The following is a 20,116-nucleotide window of genomic DNA, read 5'->3' as shown; positions in this document are numbered from 1 at the left end:
AGTGATTAAGAATTTGGTAAGCACAGAGTAAAGAACTTTCATCCTATTGTTACTGAATTCACAGTGCGATCAGTTTACTTTCTTCCATGAAACATAAAAGGAGATGACAGGCAGAATGTTAGTGACTGACAACCTCGATCACCCTTCACTTTTATTGTGTCTGCATCATCAAAAAATCTACTCAAGTGTTCCTCAGCAGAAAGAATGTCATACAGATTTGAAATGGCATGAGGGTAGGCAGAGGCCCAAAATTATAAACGCAATGTATTCAATATATAGGGGCGCTACACAAAGGGGGGCGTCAACAGGGCCGTTTCTAAAACGATCTAGGGGGAATGCAAACAACCCCTCCAACCCCCATCCCAAATTGTTTTACAAAATGTTGGAAACAAGACATAATATTTAGTGTATTTTTGTTTCTCAAGTAAATGTATCTTGTTTTAGCGATGTTTATGACAAAAATACAGATTAAGAAAAGGCTGTGTTAACTGTATGAACGGCTCCTGCTGCTGCTGGTAAGTGTGATTTGGCGAGGCGCGTTGCTTGTAGTAGCAGCTGAAACTCGCAAAAAGCATGCTTTCAATATAGATGGTATTGCTAACATGGTACGAAAATCCCTTAATATGGTATTTTAAAGGCCAGGGAGCATGATTAAATGCATTCATTTTTTTGCGTTATTTTTTTAAATGAACAGAAATTGACATTTTGACAACCCTAGTAATCAAACACTTTGTAATTAATCAAAACATAAATACCAAGATAAGTGATGCCTGTTGCTGTGTCCCAGTGGGATTTAAATTGTGTGGTGTTGGTGGATATCATTAAAGGACCCTGAGGTGGAGAAGTTCCCCTCTTTACCAACAGCTCCACCTCTGGAAGGCAAAAATCACATTAGGAATGTTAGGAGAAATAGAGTAGTGTATTAAACTGAAAACTAATACAATTCTGTAGACACTGGTCTAAGCTAGCATTAAGCAACCAGATTTTTACATTTTCTGAAGAAACAAAATAATAGTTCTTGCCTATGCAAAAACTTTCCACCATGATGCTAATGTGCTGTGCATGGTGGTCAGGGCATGGTAGTTTGCTAGGCATTCTTAGTGGATGCCAGGGCACTGGTTGCTAGGGTATTCTGGGTGATTCAAGGTGTTTGCTTAGTGGCCCAAGTCAAAAAAGCCTATAAATAAAGTATCTGCGATATGCAAGTCCATTTTATCACCTGCCAGTCCATAATCAATTTAAAGTAACAGAATGGCTCCCCTCAACGAACTGCATGATATGAGTTATCATACATCTCTGTAGCACAAGCAGCCTTGGTAAGGGGTTTGTTCAAATAACCCTAAGTATGAGTGACAGTCATAGTGATGCTTGCCTTATCACTAATAATGTGGACTGCTATCATGACTACTATGATGTAAGACATTACATTTTTTGTTTGTTTTGTTTTTATATTTCAAGAAGCTCTTTTGCTCTTCACTTTCAATTCAATAATGTTATAAACTAACAGTTAAGCTGATATATTGAATGCAAGTGTGATACTGAAGTTTATTCCTTACCAGTTTTTTTTCTTGACCTCTGGGTCTGGCTGTTTTTTAGAAAAGGTGCGATCAGTTTTAGTGCAATTTCCTCAATTTCAAAAATCTTTGAAACCATATAGTTATTAGGTTGGAACCCATCATGAAGCAGGTCATCCAGGGCATCCAGAAATTTCTATGTTGTGGTTGGGAGAGATTTGTACAGAAGAATGATGTTTAAGTATAAGCATCTATTTGAGGTCTGCTCTTTAAATCAGAGGTACAATTTATAGCGGTGAAATCAACAAACAATTGTGCCACTCCTAGATGCTTTATTTCAGGGCAAAAACTTGCATTCCCCTTCTGTCACTCACTCGACGTTGTGTCGAATGAAGTGACACAAGGGGTCTTCCTGGGATGCCAAACGTAACTCTGAGAAAAGGCCAATGTCAAGTTGGCAGACAGAATTTGCATGCCCGCCCTGGACATATGGGTATAAAGGGAAGCTCGGCAGCGAGTGTCAGTCAGAATTTTTCTTCAGAGCCGAATGGTTGTGCAACAGCAAGCTGAGTTCACCACTGTTCCTCTCACCTCTACTGGCGATAAGCACTACTGTTGGATCTACGGCACGTTTCCAGCTGGCATTCTCTCTCGCTGCACACTGAGCAGTCCACGCCCCTGGGCGCTTCGACAGCACTTTCATTGCCTGAAATAGTGTTTCTCCTCCTAAAAATAGATTATTTCCTCAAAAAGAGTATGAGTTCCCACTCATAAAAGAGCGATACACAGCAGGCGTTGAACGTCCTTTTCAGGTCGCGTCTTTTTAAAGATGTCTTTCCGCCTATGTGTTGTTCCTGGATGTGGTTGATTTCTCTCCACGTCTGATGGTCATAAAACTGCCTCGCGTGCCTGGGCCGCATCGGAGAGCGTCACAGCGGCGTCTGATGCCGATGCCTCGTGTGGGCTGCCACCTTTGGATCTGCTCACCCAGTCTGGCAGGACCACCCGGTACTCCACTCCAGAGCCTCTAGAATAACGTCATCACTGACCTCGAAAGTCTACAGCGCCACCGGACAGACCGCCTCCGCCCTGCATGCTATGGCTCTCCTGCAAGTTCACCAAGCCAAGGCACTGAAAGATCTGCACCTGGGTAGTTCCGACCCCGATGTGCTGCAGGAACTGCGCTCTGCCACCGACCTCGCTCTCAGAGCCACGAAGGTCTCAGCGCAGGCACTCGGGCGGGCGGGCGATGGCCACCCTCGTGGTCCAGGAGCATCACCTCTGGCTGAACATGGTCGAGATGCGCGACGTTGACAAGGCACGCTTTCTCAATGACCCTGTCTCCCAGCTTGGTCTCTCCATCGTTGACTTCTTGTTGGGGAGGGCTACGTGCAGCCGACACAGTTGCCTCTAGCATGCAGTAGCGTGCTTGCACCTGTCTCGACAGTTCATGTAACACAGTCAGTGCGTGGTGTTTTTATATGGGACCCCTTGTGTCACTTCATTCGACACAACGTCGAGTGAGTGACAGAAGGGGAACGTCATGGTTACTGTCGTAACCTCTGTCCCTCCTGCCACAGCACTAGACCTACCACTGTAAACCTTATTTTCGGCTCCTCAGTGCAAAATCCTGACTGACACTCGCTGCCCCGCTTCCCTTTATACCCGTATGTCTGGGATGGGGGCATGCAAATTCTGTCTACCAACTTGACATTGGCCTTTTCTCAAGTTCAGAGGTACGTTTGTTGTCCCAGGAAGACCCCTTGTGTCACTTCATGCGACACAACGTCTCGTTCCCTCCCTCGGGGAATGGAGGTTACGACAGTATCCCATGACGTTCTTAGCACATAGCAATACTCTACTTAATTATGTGAACACCAGATGCTTCTGCTACGCAAGCAAAAAAGCTGAAAAATATTTCAGTGAACAGTCCGCTTTTACAGTTAGTTTGCTCTTTCAAGTCAACTGCTGTCAAGGATAGAAACAGTTTGAAAAGAATATTGCTGAGCATGTAAGATAAAGTCAATATATGTTTAGCAACTGACCTGAAGACTGGGGTTTAACCCCGGTGTCCTGGCCAAATTCCCTCCATTGGCCCATATCTATCATGGCCTCCTAATAACCTCCATCTCTGAACTGGCTACATCACTCTACTCTCCTCTCCATTAATAGCTAGTGTGTGGTCAGCGTTCTGGCGCACTATGGCTGCCATCACATCAACCAGGTGGATGATGCACACTGGTGTTGGTGGTTGAGGAGATTCCCCCTATACTATGTAAAGCACTTTGAGTGCCTAGAAAAGTGCTATATAAATTTAAGGAATTATTATTAATTATTATGAAGACATCCAGTATAATGCCCAAACCTTTGGAGGTAACTCTATTTCCCCCTTGAGAATTAAGATTTGTAACTGCCACGGTAACGCAAGAATGCATGTTAAGTTTGTTCAACAGAAACGGCACATTGGCAATGCGTAGTACATTTCTGGCCTTATGCACTAACCGCATGCAATTCCGTTTAGGCACCATTATTGCCATTAACATAAACTTGCCTCGTTTTGGTGTAAATTAGACTTATAATACATAGGTGGAAAGCAAGTCATTGCATTATTTTTTGCAGAAAGAAAGTGGTAAATGGAAACGTGTGTAGAAGACAAAGTTATCAGCAGGCCAAATCTATTCATAGTGAATTCCCCTCTTTTTGCAGCACATAATTTAGCCAAATGAGAACTATTGCATTTCTGCAATAAAACAGGAAATATTCACAAAGTGTAACCTCTAAAAGTCTTTCTCCATCTAGTTGACTGAAGGGTTCCTTCCTGTGAGACTTATTTGCACTTGTTTGTACCAAACAGCTGTTGCTCATCAAAGAGACAATTTCTGAGAGCTCTGGAAATGTCTACACAAACAACACAGAGAAAAGAGAAATCATTATTCTGGTCAGTGTAGTGAGTGTAATAATCTGTAGCAGTTTCAGTAATCCAGCTCGAGTCAAACAGTACCTGGGATGTTTCACTCATACTCATAAAGGTGTCGCACTTAAGCTCTGAAGAGAAAGCATACATAGCAAGGATCAGATAAGAAATTCAATTAAATGTGCATTTCCTGAAGAAAATGTCAGTGCGTGCAAGGCACTTTTGCAAGGTGTTGAAGTTTACACACTAAGTTTAGCTTCTTGACTTTTGTTAGATGTAAATAAAATGCCATGTTAAAGCTCTTTAGCTGTTGTCATAATACTTGCTTTTTGTCAGCGTTGCATTCAAATAACAAAAATATATGATTAAATAGATGCAAGAAAGAAAAGATCAATCAGAATTAAATATGTACATAGATGTAAAAAAGAGAACTGTCTGAATTCAGTATGCAATTTATACTGTACTATGATGATTTGATCTTTGTTACTTATATTCTATAGATATCAAAATCAATGTCAAAGTCAACGGGAGATGGAGCCTGTGGATTAAGTGGTTTAGGCTGAATTAATTGCAGAAGTTTCATTTCTAATAGATAAAAACACTAAGGGTTCTAAGGGTTTAAAACAAACCACAAAAATATTTGAGGAATATTAATATAGTGCTGCTTGCAAGCACTCCAAAAGTTCCTAACAAATGATATTAGAATGAGAGTCAAATCAGAAGACAATTACCTGTGCATTTCATTTTCTTATCACCATAGTTGGTGAATCCAGAGTTGCACATGCATTCATGGCCATCTTTACCAATCTGGCAGAGTCCTCCTCCACAAATTGACTTGTCAAGGATGCATACACCTTCAACACAATGAAAACAGCATTTTAGAAGTGGATCCTGCATTTCTCTAAAGATATTTAAACAAAACTTCAATAAACGTAAACATTTAAATGGACCTTACTTTGACATTTCTCGTCTTGTTCATGTTCAGTGAAGTGAGTTTGTCCTGAGTTCAGTCTGAAGCCTGCAGCGCATGTGCATTTGAAACCACCAGGGGTATTTTGACATGATGCATTTTCTCCACATAAACTAGAATCTTCACATTCATTCCTGTCTGTTATTTAAGGACAGAAGGCAAATAAAAGCATTAAAACTCATTCATTGCAAACAATGTAACATAATAAATGGTCAAATCTCTCACTACAGTCTCCCATGTTACTGTATCTTACCAATACATTGAACTTCTTGTTCTACAATAAATGTCTCTTTGCCATTGTTGGAAGTGTAGCCATCCGCACATATGCATGCATAACCTCCTTCAAAATTTTCACAGTTTGCATTAAGACCACAGTCAGTTCTGTTTTCCATACATTCATTGATGTCTGAAATGAGATAAATGGACACTCAGTTATTGTCTTTGCTGCACAGATTTCATACATGAGGTAATTTTTTAAGATCTCTTTACCTTTGCATTCAATCCCAGTGTCTTGTGTGAAACTGACAGCTGGCTGGAACCCCTTTTCACATAGACAGTAGTAGCTACCAATCGTGTTTGTGCAATTTGCATTTTCTCCACAAATTGGATCATCATATTCACACTCATTCTCATCTATTGCAATGACAGAAAAGGTATGAATAAAATTGCACCTTTACTAACAATTGATTCATATGTATTTTAGTAGGGAACTAAATATCTCTTAAAGCTCATGAAAAAAAGAGTAGTTGTCTAAATGACAAAAGAGCTTCTAAAATAAGCTGCAATACATGGGAAGGTATGTGTGCATGCATAACGTTTGGTTACGTATGTAACCTCCGTTCCCCGAGGGAGGGAACGACACGTTGTGTCGGAGAAGCGACACTAGGGGTCTCTCTTGAGCGCCGATATTCACCTCTGATCTTATTAAAAAGGGCCAATGGGAGTTGGCAGTCAGTATTTGCATACCCCGCCCCCGGACATACGGGTATTTAAGCGGGGCAAATACGGGAGTTCATACAGGATTTTTCTGAGGAGCCGGAATGGTCCGGCCACAACAGTGGCTCGGTTCAGCGACATGGCGGAGGAAAGACACAACGTGTCGTTCCTCCCTCGGGGAACGGAGGTTACATACGTAACCAAACGTTCCCTTCTGTCGCTCTCTCCACGTTGTGTCGGAGAAGCGACACTAGGGGACCCATTCCAATCTTGCCATGCGCTGAACCTTGTACGTGGACCGCCGATACAGAGGCGGGCAGGGATTTCATCCAGTGCCGCGCATCGTCTGTACCTGGCTGCACGTACCCTTCCCCAATGCCCCATAAGAACATCAGAGTCCTTCTAGTTACCCTGGGAGGGGAACAAGGCGATGTTTGCCAACATGGGAACGGGCCAGCCTGGCTGGGCCTCTTTTCTCTCTATGTTTCTCGCATAGAGCAATCACGGCTGGGTCCCTTACATGCATATAGGGAAGGGGGTCTTACCCAGACCCTGCGGAAACCACACCTGCCCTTTTTCTTGGGGAGGAAAAAGTGGTAGACACGTCACACGGCCGTTTAGGGCTCATGTGGAAAGTATGGTGCGGTGGTAGATCCAGCCTCGAAAGGGGGGAGTTGCTACCGAGGCAGCTGTAACTGCCTAAGGGAGACACGGGGGTCCGCTCGTAAGGGGACAGAACCATGGAATTACACACAGGGGGAGTCCGAGCAGGAGGCCTTACCTGTGGAGCACCTATACCAGTACAGGGTAGCCATCAGGGTACCCGCAGTTCCTCTGCTGAACCGCGGACCCGGAGGGCTGGGGAGGAATCGACCAGGGGCCCGACTCGGAGTGGGGCGCCCTGGGAAGAAGGCGCACTACTTTACCTTGACGTCAGGAAAAGGGCGCTGGGCGCAAGTGATCCACCCGGCCGGTCGGTCTACGTGTTACCGAGTTCTACGGGCTCGGACCTGAGAAAACACGAGACGCAACCGACTCAACGCGGAGGTTGTAAAACCTCGCGAAGGTGTTGCCCAACCCACGGCTCTACAGATGTCTCCTAGGGAGGTGCCCTTGGCCAGTGCCCACGAGGACGTCTCATTTGGCCCCTTGTTGAGTGAGCTCGGACCCGCAAGGGTAGGGGCATGGCCTGGGTGTGATAAGCCAGTGTGATGGCGTCGACAACCCAGTGGGCGAGCCTCTGCCGTCCCCCAAAGCAGACAAAGAGCTGCTCAGAGCATCTGGTGCTCTGTGTGCGGTCCAGGTAAATGCGCAGGGCGCGCACTGGACATAGCAACGAAAGGGCTGGGTCTGCCTCCTCCCGGGCAGCTTTGCAGGTTCACTACCTGATCTCGGAATGGTGTGGTAGGAACCTTGGGCACATAGCCGTCCGGTCTTAGGATCACAGACGTATCTGCCGGACCGAACTCCAGGCAAGTGTCGCTGACAGAGAACGCTTGCAGGTCCCCGACCCTCTTAATGGAGGCGAGCGCGATCAGCAGGGCCATCTTAAGAGAGAGGGCCCTGAGTCCAACTGATTCGAGCGGCTCAAGGGAGGTCTCTGGAGTCCTGCCAAGACTACCGAGAGATCCCAGGAGGGAACTAGGCCTGGCCGGGAGGGATTCAACCTCCGAGCGCTCTCAGGAACCTGAGGATCAGGTCGTGCTTACCCAAAGACTTGCCGTCTACAGGATCGTGGTGGGCGGTGATAGCGGCAACATACACCTTGAGGGTGGACGGGGACAGCCTCCTGTCCAGCCTCTCCTGTAGGAACAGAAGCACTGGCCTAATCGCGCATCTCTGTGGGTCTTCGGCTCGGAAGAACACCAATCTGCGAACAAGCGCCACTTTAGGGCGTAACGCTGCCTGGTAGAGGGGCTCTGGCTTGGTTGATGGTATTCACAACGGTCACCGGTAAGCCGGCTAGCTCTTCCGCGTCCCGTCCAGGGACCAGACGTGGAGATTCCAGATGTCTGGGCGCGGTGCCAGAGCGTGGCCCGTCCCTGATAGAGGAGGTCCTTTCTCAGGGAATTTGCCAGGGAGGAGCTGTCGCGAGGAGCCTGAGTTCCGAGAACCAAGTCCGAGTGGGCCAGTAAGGGGCCACCAACGTGACTTGCTCCTCGTCCTCCCTGACCTTGCACAGCACCGGTGCAAGAAGGCTCACTGGGGAAATGCGTACTTGCGCAGCCCCGAGGGCCAGCTGTGTGCCAGCGCGTCTGTCCCGAGGGGAGCCTCTGTTAGGGCGTACCAGAGCGGGCAGTGGGAGGTTTCCTGGGCGGCGAACAGGTCTACCTGGGCCTTGCCAAACCGTTCCCAAATCAGCTGGACCGACTGGGGTGAAGCCTCCACTCCCGCCGGGCAGGCGTTGTCGTGATAGCGCGTCCGCTACGACGTTGAGCTTGCCGGGATGTGAGTGACTTGAGTCGCTGCTGGCTCCATAGGAGGAGACGGCGGGCGAAGTTGTGACATGTGGCGGAGCGTACGCCGCCTTGGCGATTTATGTAGGCCACCACCGTGGTGCTGTCCGATCTCACGAGGACATGTTTGTCCCGAACTAACGGGAGGAACTTCCTGAGAGCAAGAAGGACGGTCAGCAACTCCAGGCAATTGATGTGCCAACGCAGCGGGCCCTTTCCAACGGCTGCTGCTGCGTGTCCGCTGCACACGGCACCCCACCTGGACCGGAGGCGCCGGTTGTGACCAGGACGCGTCGGGACACCTGCTGCAGGGGCACTCCTGCCCGTAAAAAGCAGAGGTCTGTCCAGGGTCGGAGTGTTTTGAGGCAGGCGGGGTGATCCTTACCCGATGCGTGCCGCGGTGCCATGCTTGTCTCGGGACTCGAGTCTGGAGCCAGTGCTGGAGTGGTCTCATATGCATCATCCCCAGCGCTGCCGCCGCGGAGGACGCCATATGCCCCAGGAGCCTCTGGAAAAGTTTTAGAGGGACCACTGTGCCTGGCTTGAAGGAAGCGAGGCAGTCCAGCACCGACTGAGCACGCCGCTCGTGAGACGTGCTGTCATTGAGACTGAGTCTAACTCCAACCCGAGAAAAGAGATGCTCTGAACCGAGTGAGCTTGCTCTTTCCCAGTTGACCTGAAGCCCCAAGCGGCTGAGGTGCCGGAGCACCTGGTCTCTGTGTGTGCATAGTAACTCTCGAGAGTGTGCTAGGATGAGCCAGTCGTCGAGGTAGTTGAGAATGCGGATGCCGGCTACTCGTAGCAGGGCAAGGGACTCGCGACTTTCGTGAAGACGCCGAGGGACAGAGACAGGCCGAAGGGGAGGACTTTGTACTGAAACGCCTGGCCATCGAACGCGAACCGTAAGAAGGGTCGGTGTCGTGGCAGAATTGAGACGTGGAAGTACGCCGTCCTTCAGGTCCACCGCTGCGAACCAATCTAGATGCTGAACGCCAGCCAGAATATTTCTCTGCGTAAGCATTTTGAACCGGAGTTTTAACAAGGCCCGATTGAAAACTCGCAAGTCCAGGATTGGTCGTAAGTCGCCGCCTTTCTTGGGTACAATGAAGTAAGGGCTGTAGAAACCCTTCCTCATTTCGGTTGGAGGGACGGGCTCTACCGCGCCCTTGGTTAAGAGGGTCGCGATTTCGCGGCGCAGGGAACTGGTGTGCTCGCCGTGTACTGCGGAAAGCGGACGCTCCTGAAGGGGGCGGAGCCGGGCAAACTGAATTGCGTAATCGAAGTCGAATGGTCCGGTGCAGCCAGCGTGATGCGCTGGGAAGCGAAAGCCACGCTTCCCAGCTCTGCGCTTAGGGGCACCAAAGGGACGAGTATTTTGGACGTACCCGGCGGGCCTCGCAGCGGGCGGAACAGGTAATGCAGCGCCGGGCGGCTTCGCTGCGGCCTGAGGCTGAGGTGCTGAGAGAAGACTCAAAGCACTTACCTTGCTCCGCGCACCGGCAGGGGCGGGTTCTTGACTGAGGAGGAGGTCTGATGTTGGCGCCATCTGGACTCGCCTGAACCGGCTGGCCGGGGACAGTCGTGGGCAGTCGGAAGGCGGATCGCCGCGTCCGTGTACCGGACTGTTGTGATCTGAAAGCGCATTGCCGCGAAAACGGCATTTGCGGGCCAGGTGACCCAGAGGCAAAGGAAATAGCTCTTTTATTGAGAATGTGGGTACCACAGCCCCCGCCAGGGGTGTGGCAAATGAAAAAACAAAGGATTCTCCTCCCGGCCCTCCACCGGGGACGGAGCGGTCTTACCACCTCCGAGCTAACGTCTTCGGCTCTGGGTCGGCTGTCTCAGGAACGCTTGGGAGCCTTCCGGGTCCTGGAGGGGGTTCGTGAGACAGGGGCGGCGCCGCCTCGCGGAGTGCTCGACGCTGGGGCTGAGAGCTGGGCCTGGGTTGAGGCGGAGCAGGAGCTGGTTTCCTCACAGGGGACGCCTCGGCGGGCAGACGGGCAGGGCCCGTGGCGGCAGGTCTGCGGCGGGGCATGATGTGCTGAAATGGCCTCCGTCTGCTTCTTCACCGCGGAGAACTGTTGGGCGAAGTCCTCGACGGTGTCACCGAAAAGGTCAATCTGGGAGACAGGTGCGCCCAGGAAGCGGTTTTTGTCAGCCTCACGCATCTCGACCAGGTTGAGCCAAAGATGGCTTTCCTGGACCACTAGGGTGGCCATCGCCTGTCCGAGTGCCTGCGCTGTGGCCTTCGTCGCCTCAGGGCGAGGTCGGTCGCTGAGCGCAGTTCCTGCAGCACATCAGGATCAGGTCCACCCCGTGCATGTTTCTGAGAGCTTTGGCCTGGTGGACTTGCAGGAGGGCCATCGCATGCAGGGCGGAGGCAGCGCGTCCAGCCGTAGTGTAGGCCTTCGCTAGCTGAGGATGTTGTCCTACAGGGCTTGGACGGAGTACGGGCTGACCCCACCAGGAGGTAGGGCTACCGGGCATAGATGGTGCGCAACTGCCCTATCAACCTGGGGAATCGCGTCGTACCCGCGGTCGCTCTCCGCCGTCGAGGGTGGAGAGAGTGGAGCGGGTGGCACCTAGACAAGCGGAGAGCGGGCTCTCCACGTAGACGCCAGCTCATCATGCACCTCCGGAAGAAAGGGACCGGGGGATGCGAGGCCGCGAACGCACGCTGCCCCCAGGAACCAATCATCCAACCGAGAAGGCTGTGGGGAGGATGGAGGGTTCCAGTCCAACCCCACGCTCAAGGCGGCCCGGCCAGCATGTCGGACATCTGAGCTGCCGGCCTCAGCCTGGGCCTGCTGGCCCGAGGCGGCAGTCCAGGGAGTCCTCAGCATCAGACACCGCGACTCTCCGATGCAGCGGCGAGCTCATCTGCTTCGGACTCGGAGGATAGACAGCCAGGCCGTGAGGCGAGCCGCTATCGCCGCTGAGCGTGGACGGAGACCAGCGAGCCTGTCGGGAATGGGAGGTTCGAGGGGGTTACCCGGCGAAACTGCACCCACTGCCGCCTCAAATCGCCCTCAGCACCAACCGCACCGTCCTTAATCCCGTGGGAAGAAGGAGCAATGCGGGTGCAGCTGGGGTGGCTTGCTTTCTGTTGAAAGCAAGCCGCGATCGCTAACGTGGTCATGGTCATGTTCTCGTAGTGAGAACATGAACCATCCACAAACGCCGCCGGTGTGATCGCGGCCCAAACACACGAGACAGCGCCTGTGGCCGCCTGAAGCAGAGAGCACTCTACCGCATCCAGGAACGCACACAGGGGCGGAAAGGCATCTTGAAAAAGACGCAGTCCTTAAAAGGACGCTCAATGCCGCTGTGTTTGCTCTTTTAGACAAAATTACTCTTTAGTAAAACTCTTTAATACACAGTGTGTGTGTGTATGCGTGTCTGCGCTGTCGAAGCTCAGGGGCAACAATGCATGCCGTGCACTGAGAAGGAGAAAGCTGCATGTTGTGCGCCGTCAAGATCCAACAGCATGCAGATCGTCAGAGGAAAACAGGAACGCTTAAGTGGCGTGTAACTCGCAGCAAACTGCAGACAGACCATCGGCTCGAAGAAATTTTCTGAATGAACTCCCGTGATTTGCCCCGCTTAAATACCCGTATGTCCGGGGCGGGTATGCAAATACTGACTGCCAACTCCCATTGCCCTTTTCAATAAGATCAGAGGTGAATATCGGCGCTCAAGAGAGACCCCTAGTGTCGCTTCTCCGACACAACGTGGAGAGAGCGACAGAAGGGGAATGTATGTTAACCAAGGTTTTTTGTTCATACCTTCACACACTTTGGTTTTGCCTTTGTATGCAAATCCATTGGTGCATTTATCTTCCATCAATGCTTTTTCCATCAGAGCAAATACAATAACTACAAGCAAAGATAAATACTATTTTATTGCATATACAGTGTGTTTGGTGCAGTGATGTGCAGTTGTTACACTACAAATAGCGAAGCTGTTAGCATAACAACATTTCTCATTAGAGAGGTGGAAGCTTGGTTTTTAAATCAAGTAGTTTTTCAGTACCAAAGCTATTTTATTGATTAAGCAGCGGTGTAGAAAACTACAAGGCCATATTTTACATCAAGCAGTGTATCTGGTGTTTACTGTTGGTTTAGAAAGAGTACTGAAAAATCATACTCAAATAAAAGTCCTGTTAATTCCCCCAAAAATGTAGTGTGAGTAGAGTAAAAGTATCTGTCCTAAAAACTACTCAAGTAAGAATAAAAGAGTAGCTCATTTAAAAGTACTCATGAGTAGTAAGTATGGAGTACCGAGTTGCAAAACCTATGCCCCATTATAATGAACACTGTATGCCAACTTTTAAAATACATCACTTATCTATGATAAACACTACATGAATCTGATTCCAAAAAATAAAAGGGAGACATGATAACAGAAATGAAAAGACTAAAATGTTATTTTCAATACACTGATCACCATCTTAAATCATAATATATGAAACAATTACATTAAAATCAGTTTATATGTAGGGTCAAAATTTCCCTTAATGCCGACAGAGCGTTATTGTTGTGCATAAAACATGTTCAAACAATACAAGAAATGCAAAATGCTAAATAAACAGGATCCCTTGGCATGTCATGTCCTGCACAATAGAGGAGGTAGAGCAGGCATGGGAACATTTGTTTTGGTACAGGGTCTACATCACTCATACAAATGAATAATTCACCCAAAAATTCTCTCATCATTTACTCATTCTCATGCCATCCTGGATGTGTATGACTTTCTTTCTTCTGCCGAACACAAATTAAGGCTTTTAGAACAATATCTCAGCTCTTTTGGTCCATACAATGAATCGATGCTAAAATATTGAAGCTCCACAAATCACATAAATCAGCATAAAAGTAGTCTAATCCATGTGCCTCCAGTGATTTAATCCATGTCTTCAGAAGCGATATGATAGATGTGGTTTTTTGTGTTAATTTGTGTTCTGAAGAAAGTCATACACATCCGGTATGGCATGAGGGTGAGTAAATGATAAGAGAATTGTAATTTTTGAGCGAACTATTTCTTTAAGTAGCACATGGGGGGCCACATTGTCCTCCTTTTGAGATATGGAAGCGCAGCGTAGATCTAGCGGGAAGACTAGCAGCTGTACATCATCACATCATTAGCTGGGTAATTCCTAGCCAATCACATGTAAGCCATTGCTTTATAAGTCTGCTCACAATCTATCACATTGCTGTTTCAGTGTGCTAACACGGCAACCTCCACCCCACCACCACCAGTTGAGCCCTGTCTAGCACGGGGGTAGGCTCCTCGCCCCTGCCTCCTATCTCCGGCAGGACATGACGGTTCCGGGTACAACTCCCTCGAACCGCCGGAAGGGGCCTATGCCAAATAGAGAGACATTACTTTCTGTTTTACATTTATCAAATAAATGGCATCTTAAACATCACTCAAGCCTGCGTGTCTTCCTGATAGAAACACTGTTCCACATTTAGTTCTTGTATCTTTTATGCCCAGAAATAATTGTGTTCTCAGTCTAATGCATGATGCACAATTTTCTGAAGTTTGTGTCTGGTGGAATATTCTGCTGAAGTTTTGCTCTGCAAATGTTGATACTTTTCTATCTTTATAAAGGCTAAAAATAATTATAAAATATTTTATCATCTTTACTTTCCTTGTAATTTATTATACAAATTAACACACTCTCTACATCAGGGGTCGGTATTATTAAAAAACGAACAATATTTAAAAAATATATTATTATTATGAATGTCACTTTTTTTATTCTATTACATTAATACTTTTAAAGCTACTCAAGCTATTCAGCCAAAAGTAGTGAGTGGTTTTCTCGTTTCCTTGTTATTGTTGCTTGATTAATAGCCTTTATATGACATATAGCCTACTAGACAGTGCTCAATTCAGTTACATGTACACTTCAAGTCCAACTTTTTGATGCAAATACGCTTTTTGTCCCACTGTTTAAATTCACTTTAGACATAAATCACTGCGTTTACACTAAATCCTCATCAAGACGGGCATTGGTGGAATTATAAAGTGTATTTGACCATTTAGGCATGTAACCGCATTAGTGCTCAAATATTAGCCACCTGTCAATCAAACAACACACAGCTACAGACGTCAAGAAATAAAAAGTCAATCTTTTATATTTCATCTAGAGCAACCAACCAGCGGTGCTCTTGCTATCGCAATTGGTGTAATTAGCACCCCTGTTCTAGATGCTAAATATAGAAAACTACTCAAAAGTTTGATCAAGGACATAGCTCATTTTTCTGATAAACATACAGATGATTTTATTGCCCAGCCCAATTGATAACATTGCATTAGTCTCTCACAGCAGACCAATAATCTCAGTGATGGATTAATTACAGGCGACATTATAGACACACAGATTCTAGTAAGCAGAAATATGAAATTTACCTCAAGATGTTTCTTAAAATTAGAGGCAGGATTAATGCTGATATTTGGCTTGAGCAAGGTAAACTCGCATGACATTACTTCAAGCAATTGGCCTTTTTCACTGCGAAAAGCCCTTTCAGGTGTGGCCAAGAAGTTCAGCTGTTGAAATGTGCTTGAGAGATTCTCCACAGTTGGAGCCAGATCTGCAGCTGCCGTTCAAGTTTTTTACGTGTGATTTGATTTGGCATTGATAGATAAAAATAAAATCAGGACAAGGAAGTAGTGAACACAGACGTTGGGAAAATAGCACAGTAAAAGTACAGTTACAGGAATAAAAGTAAAAGTATAAAATATTATACTTTTACTTTACTACTTTTCCCCAAAATTTTACTTTTTAAGTAGAATTTTGGGGAAAAGTAGTTAATTAGAGTAATGTGAGTATTTGTAATTCGTAACTGTACACCCCTGCTAAAGATGAATCACTCTTTTGAGTTGGTTCTTTACAATGAATTGGGCACACGTGAATAACACACAGTCTGAATTGGTTCACAATTCAATCTGAATGACTTAGACTGCTAAATCCGATGCCACACTAGCCGACTATTCAAGTGATTTTCAGGTGAGAGCTTCATTTACTTAATTGTGGCCAGTAGGTGAGAGACTAAGAGTGGATTAGCGTCTGCCAGCGGGAGGTCGTAAACAGTGCCCTCAGTAATTGTGTATGTATGTCGATTTGGACTTACACTGTAAGGGTGTGGATACAGCATTAATCAAACTGAATAGATTTCAGCTACCAATGCCATTGGAGAAATTCGCAGTTCACAGTCAGCCATAATTATTTTAAGCAATGAGTATAAGTCTCCAAAAATAGAGCCATTACTAAGATTAAGCGAGTTGTTTTTGGCTGATTCTAATATGGGGCTGATTCTAACATGGGGCGGCCCATGAGGGGACCCTCTCCATGTAAAATAAAACAGCTTTTATAAAGTTACTGATATGACTGGAGTCTTCATCTCATGTGAGTGGCTATAATTTTATACATATGTTTAAAAATGACTAATTATTTATTTAAGAGTAAAACCTTTTAAATGAGGAAAAAATACTAAATGCACCTTTAATTACTTGACCTTCGGGACTCTCTGCTGAGTTAATTGTTTCCCGCAATAGGAAAATTTTTCCAACGGGACAGAACAAAATAGTTCTGTACTCTTCAAGTGACCAATAAGCTTCTTTTTTTGCTGAATATCTGACAAGATGTCAAGCTAATCTAAATGTTTTCATCACACTCAGCTGCATATCATCACAAACACTGATTGTAATCCATAGTGATTCTGTCAACAAGCATTTTTTCTACACAAAAATTACAAATGAAATCAGAAATTCTTGAACTTAATTTTTTTACTCACTGAAATCTACATATGGACACGTGTGTTCTACGGTAAGTCCTGAGGGGATAAATATGCAATCACACACTTTCGCAAGGTACGAATCACTGCCTTAATCACTCTTTTATACTTGTTCATGCTCCCATATTACTCCTGTTGTTGTTTAGGCGAGATCCACGTGACGTGAGTTTGTGTCTCTGTCACTCTTCCATCATTCTTAATTGGCAAGTGTGACATACCACTGACTGAGGAGAGAGAGATCTCAGCAAAACAGTCAGCAAGTGTGACATACCACTGACTGAGGAGAGAGAGATCTCAGCAAAACAGTCAGCAAGTGTGACATCCTTGGCCAAAATCAAGTTTTTTTGAGTCTGCTAGTATGGCCCTGACTTAATGCGCACACTAAAAATTTTGAAGCGGACCACTCCCCAACACATTTAAAAAACTGAAAATAAAGATAACGCTGGTTGTAGTGGATATTTATCTACAATTACTGTAAACCAAAACTGCAAATCTTATCCTATTGTTTGCCTGTGATGAAGATGGTCTTTATTATGTTCAAGACGTGTGCAACTTGTGAACGAATACTGCAGGTAAAGATATTTTCCAAACAAAAGATTATCAAAACACTTTGTAGCCTACATGAAAACACATCAAAAAGTACCATGTCATAACCATGTTTTTTGGACATAAACATTGAATCACCATGTTATTACAATGTAATATGAACAAGATAACCATATATCAAAGTACAATGGTGGCATTGCATTCTTATATAAAAACTTCCAGTACATACTGAAATACAACATCTCGACACAGAATTACAGGATAAGATGAATAGTATAGAGTATATAGTAATACAGTATACAGGCTACATTGTTATACAGGAATGTTCAAAGGAAATTATGTTCAAATCTGTATGGGTTTGCACAGATACTGTAGTATAAATCTGAACAATAAAACCCTGAAAAGTGTTAAAGGATTAAATATATATATTTTTTAAAATATTTTAAAGTGGTTTAACAACACTGGTGTACAGTAACTGAAGGTGTGGTCAAGACTGTCGTGCTCATTACAATGTTACCAAACACCAGGCAAACATTTATTCTTTTCAATCTAACAGTAAGGTTTATTTGACTTTGTGGACATTTGATAACTCTTTCTAGACTTGATATTACTGTCCCACTTTCCCAGTCCTTTCAGCCCATGGGGCAAATGAAAACACCTGGATTTCCTGTCCTGATTATGCTTTCGCAGTAATTTTTCCATTGTCAAAATCAAAGCCACATAACTTCAAGCTTTAACGCCCCAGGACACAATACATTTTCAGTAAGTTGTATTATTATTATATTATTACATTTAAAATCTAAATTTAGAGATGCTTCACAAATAGTTATGTGACAACGTGAGCGAAAATGCTTTAAGTCTTTGTGATCAGAACTCTTTGATATAAGAACAGATGTTCTGTTCTTTCTCCATTTTCTCTCAAATTCAGCTGTGCTTTCAAGATATTTAGATCTCATGGATTCTGAAGTCACATGTTCCTCTCTTTGGCAGTTTTCTTAGAAACAGCTTTGGAAACTGCAACAAACATGCAGCTGTTGGCAGAAGTGCCATTTCAGTTCCCAAAACCATATAGTGTCTCTAAACAAACATCTGCCTAAACATTCATTAGTGGAAACTTGAAAACCAAAAAAGGTTAAATGTGACTCACCCAGAATCAGTAGATATGCATGCCTCATGGTGAAAGAGTGCCTTACACTTTCAAAAAGCCACTTAAAATTTAAGCTTTGATACTGAGCAATTTCATAAAATGAAATGAATGGTAAAAAACCCTTCAATCTAAAGTTTTTCAATAGGCACCTCTTGAAGTGTCTTCAGTTTGTCAATCAAGGTTTGAGTCAATCCTGACCATGATCAAAGAAAAACAAAAACCAGGACAAAAGCTGAGTTTTTATTTCCAAACCTCCTTTTCTCAATCTAGCTTTACACACTAGTTCTGACGTCTTTCTCAGTCTCAGTGTGACTACGAGAGTTTTGTGAGTGCAGCTAAGTCACACCCTCTGCTCTGGGAGGGGAAAGGAGGGGAGGTGAAGAGTTGGCAGCTGTAAAATGACTGAGAATAGGCTTCATGACATCAATGTAACATGAACTGACTCAAGCCACAGAATTCTATGGATGCAGTTCTGCACTTTTACATTTAAATTTACTTTTACATTATTCATTTTAGATTTACAGGGACAGTGCACATCAATACACATTTCTGTATATGTGCCAGTTTAGCTAAAAATAAAGGTTCTTTATCTTCATCTTAATATTGGGATAAGGTTCTTAAGACTTGAAATTTGTTTTTCAAAATTCTTAAAAAAAGAACCTTTTTCCATGGCATTTTCCCTTTTCCAATGGGAACCAAAAATGGTTCTTATATGGCATCGCTGTGAAACTCCCTTTTTTGGAAGCTAATTTTCAACTATAGTCCCTTGGCAGGAATTCCATTTAACTTTAATTCCATTAAAAAGTAGAAATAAAAAGGGATGTAATTTTGAAAACCTAAGTGAAAATAAATATCATAAAGAAATATCATACATCCACAAACAATAACAATATCTTGATTGCATATTTCATTCACAGTCGATGACAATTATGAAGTATGCCGGGGATTTTCTTTTAACCATGATTTTAAAGTGCATATGAATGAGCAATATGTTTTACAATCCCTTTTATGAGTAGACTAAATATTCCAGGTCTGACTTGCTCTCACAGAAAAACTGTGTAGTCCAAAAGCTGATCTTGATGTGAGGATACTTCACAGTCCCCTCTAACAATGGATCTGGTGCATCTACCTGTTATCCATTATGTAAGCAGAGGAGGAGCTAATCCATGCAATATTGTATACACAATACAATAATCTGTTAATAGAATAAATTACCCCAGCTCAATATATTTGGATTTTGAATAGATTTACAGTGATGATATCTGTTTGGTTTCATGTCCAGCACCTAGAGAACCTGATGACAGGGGTGTACTGGGACTAAAAAGTGCCCTTTGACTTTCTGGCCCTGAGTGGCCCACCAAACCAAACCAAACCTGATAAACAATACACCACACCAGAACACACCGGCTCATTGATTTAATTTTCTGGCTCAATTTAAAAATGTTGTGTTAAAAAAAGAAATTTCTTTTGCCTGCTAGTCATGACAACATGCCCCACCAGTGCAAAAATGGTCAAACTTTAAAACATATAAAACCACTGTAAATACAATTAGTGGATTTTTGGGAAAAAGCACTAAAAATAAGTACCTTATACAGACAAATAGCATGTCAGAAAACTTTTTTCCCAACATACAGATGCTAGGTTAAAATGTACATGAAATTACAAGGGAAAGTGTGCATTTTAGGTGCTGTGACAAGTCAGCAAAGAAGTTGCTAGAAGAAGTTCTAGAAGTGCAAATAAACTATTGTCATAGTTAATATGAGGTTGTGTAAACAACAAGTATTATAATATATTATATACATTATATATATATATATATACATATATATATATA

At 44.8% G+C, this 20,116-nt stretch overlaps 1 protein-coding gene across 1 annotated transcript in view; it reads right to left on the bottom strand.

Annotated features, from left to right (window-relative positions):
- Nucleotides 1–18,577, bottom strand: part of LOC127648010 (adhesion G protein-coupled receptor E1-like) — a 30,884-nt gene extending 12,307 nt beyond the window's left edge. Inside the window, exons 1-10 of the mRNA XM_052132567.1 lie at nucleotides 18,283–18,577; nucleotides 12,576–12,665; nucleotides 5,888–6,031; nucleotides 5,652–5,804; nucleotides 5,384–5,536; nucleotides 5,160–5,282; nucleotides 4,516–4,559; nucleotides 4,290–4,412; nucleotides 1,557–1,710; nucleotides 756–872 (exon numbers count right to left, since the gene is read on the bottom strand). Coding sequence (XP_051988527.1) covers nucleotides 756–872; nucleotides 1,557–1,710; nucleotides 4,290–4,412; nucleotides 4,516–4,559; nucleotides 5,160–5,282; nucleotides 5,384–5,536; nucleotides 5,652–5,804; nucleotides 5,888–6,031; nucleotides 12,576–12,665; nucleotides 18,283–18,310 — 1,129 coding nt within the window. The 5' untranslated portion in view covers nucleotides 18,311–18,577. The remainder of the gene's footprint in view (nucleotides 1–755; nucleotides 873–1,556; nucleotides 1,711–4,289; nucleotides 4,413–4,515; nucleotides 4,560–5,159; nucleotides 5,283–5,383; nucleotides 5,537–5,651; nucleotides 5,805–5,887; nucleotides 6,032–12,575; nucleotides 12,666–18,282) is intronic.
- Between the last annotated feature and the right edge of the window lie 1,539 nt (nucleotides 18,578–20,116).

Source organism: Xyrauchen texanus, chromosome 8 (assembly GCF_025860055.1).
Source record: "Xyrauchen texanus isolate HMW12.3.18 chromosome 8, RBS_HiC_50CHRs, whole genome shotgun sequence".
Classification (NCBI taxonomy): Eukaryota; Metazoa; Chordata; class Actinopteri; order Cypriniformes; family Catostomidae; genus Xyrauchen; species Xyrauchen texanus.
The sequence above is the reverse complement of the archived record's forward strand: the minus strand, read 5'-3'. Positions and strand labels throughout refer to the sequence as shown.